This window comes from Etheostoma spectabile, chromosome 22, assembly GCF_008692095.1.
Source record: "Etheostoma spectabile isolate EspeVRDwgs_2016 chromosome 22, UIUC_Espe_1.0, whole genome shotgun sequence".
In the NCBI taxonomy this organism is placed as follows: Eukaryota; Metazoa; Chordata; class Actinopteri; order Perciformes; family Percidae; genus Etheostoma; species Etheostoma spectabile.
This window is the reverse complement of record NC_045754.1, coordinates 10309487-10310537: the sequence shown is the minus strand read 5'-3', so window position 1 is coordinate 10310537 and position 1051 is coordinate 10309487. Positions and strand designations below refer to the sequence as shown.

Genomic DNA, 1051 nt, shown 5'->3' with positions numbered 1-1051 from the left:
TGACTGGGGTGGTTTGCACAGACCACACTGTTTGACCGTTTTCATAGAAACTATCTCTTCACTAGAAAGTAGTTACTTGAAAACTGTAAATCGTCTTCTGTAGATGTGGATTGTCAACGCAATTGTTCAAACTGCAATTTCTTTTTTAATGCTGTATTTAATTTTATTGAATCCGAGAAATTTCAGTGACAGACATCTCACATTTATGTAAATGGAAAGATACCATCGGGAAGAAGTATGAAGATTTTCATTTTTATTTAATTGAATTTATTTATTTATTGGTCATTTGGTTGAGGGGACCTTCCCTTCTGTGAAGCAACCCACAACCCAAAAAATGCATAGGGCTATAACCTATACACTGCCCGTAGGTATGCTAACTTTCTGGCTATACATGTGACCTAGTCTCAGTTTCCTGGCATTATACCATACATGTAGCCATCATGTGCATATTTACCCTTTTTAGAAACTTCTTGTTTAAATAAAAAAAAGTACTACAAAGGTTTTTGAGTATTAAAACTGCCACTGTTATCATTGTAGACTGCACATGAGCTTTGTGAAGAAACCTTGACAGCAAGGTGTAGCGGGTGTTGGAGGGCTGTTAAGGCTGTTTAGTACTTCAACACTGTGCTTTACCGCAACATTAATTCTGTCCTGTGCCATTCAACTGCAGCCATTCTGTTATCATCAGCAGATCATGAACCTGATGAATCTGTTGTATCCTCTGCCTGAGAAACTGAACTCTTACATCACTAAAGCATACGGTATGATAAGAAGTGATGCAGTCCATCTTTACCCTCAGGGCCATCTTCAGTTTAATGGTGGAGCTGGGTCCGGAGTTCTTGAGAGGAAAGCACTTGGTCATCGTCATGTCCTTCTCCCCCAACAGGCTGCTTAAGGGCACCGTCAAATTACCCAGGGTGCATTTGTGCTTGTCGTCTTTTACCTGTGAGTTGAGAAATATCTGCTTTAACACAAGACAACTACTTACACCATGTGGTGCATGTTGTTTTAAAAATATATATATACAGTTTTTCTTAATTGTTTACACACA

General features: G+C 38.8%; 1 protein-coding gene across 4 annotated transcripts in view; it reads right to left on the bottom strand.

Moving 5' to 3' along the window:
* The window catches only part of esyt2b (extended synaptotagmin-like protein 2b), a 35005-nt gene that overhangs the window by 3730 nt on the left and 30224 nt on the right, over positions 1 to 1051 (bottom strand). For all 4 annotated transcript variants that reach the window (XM_032504105.1, XM_032504106.1, XM_032504107.1 and 1 more), the window contains one exon: positions 794 to 943. In XM_032504105.1, the coding sequence (XP_032359996.1) occupies positions 794 to 943 (150 nt within the window). The remainder of the gene's footprint in view (positions 1 to 793; positions 944 to 1051) is intronic.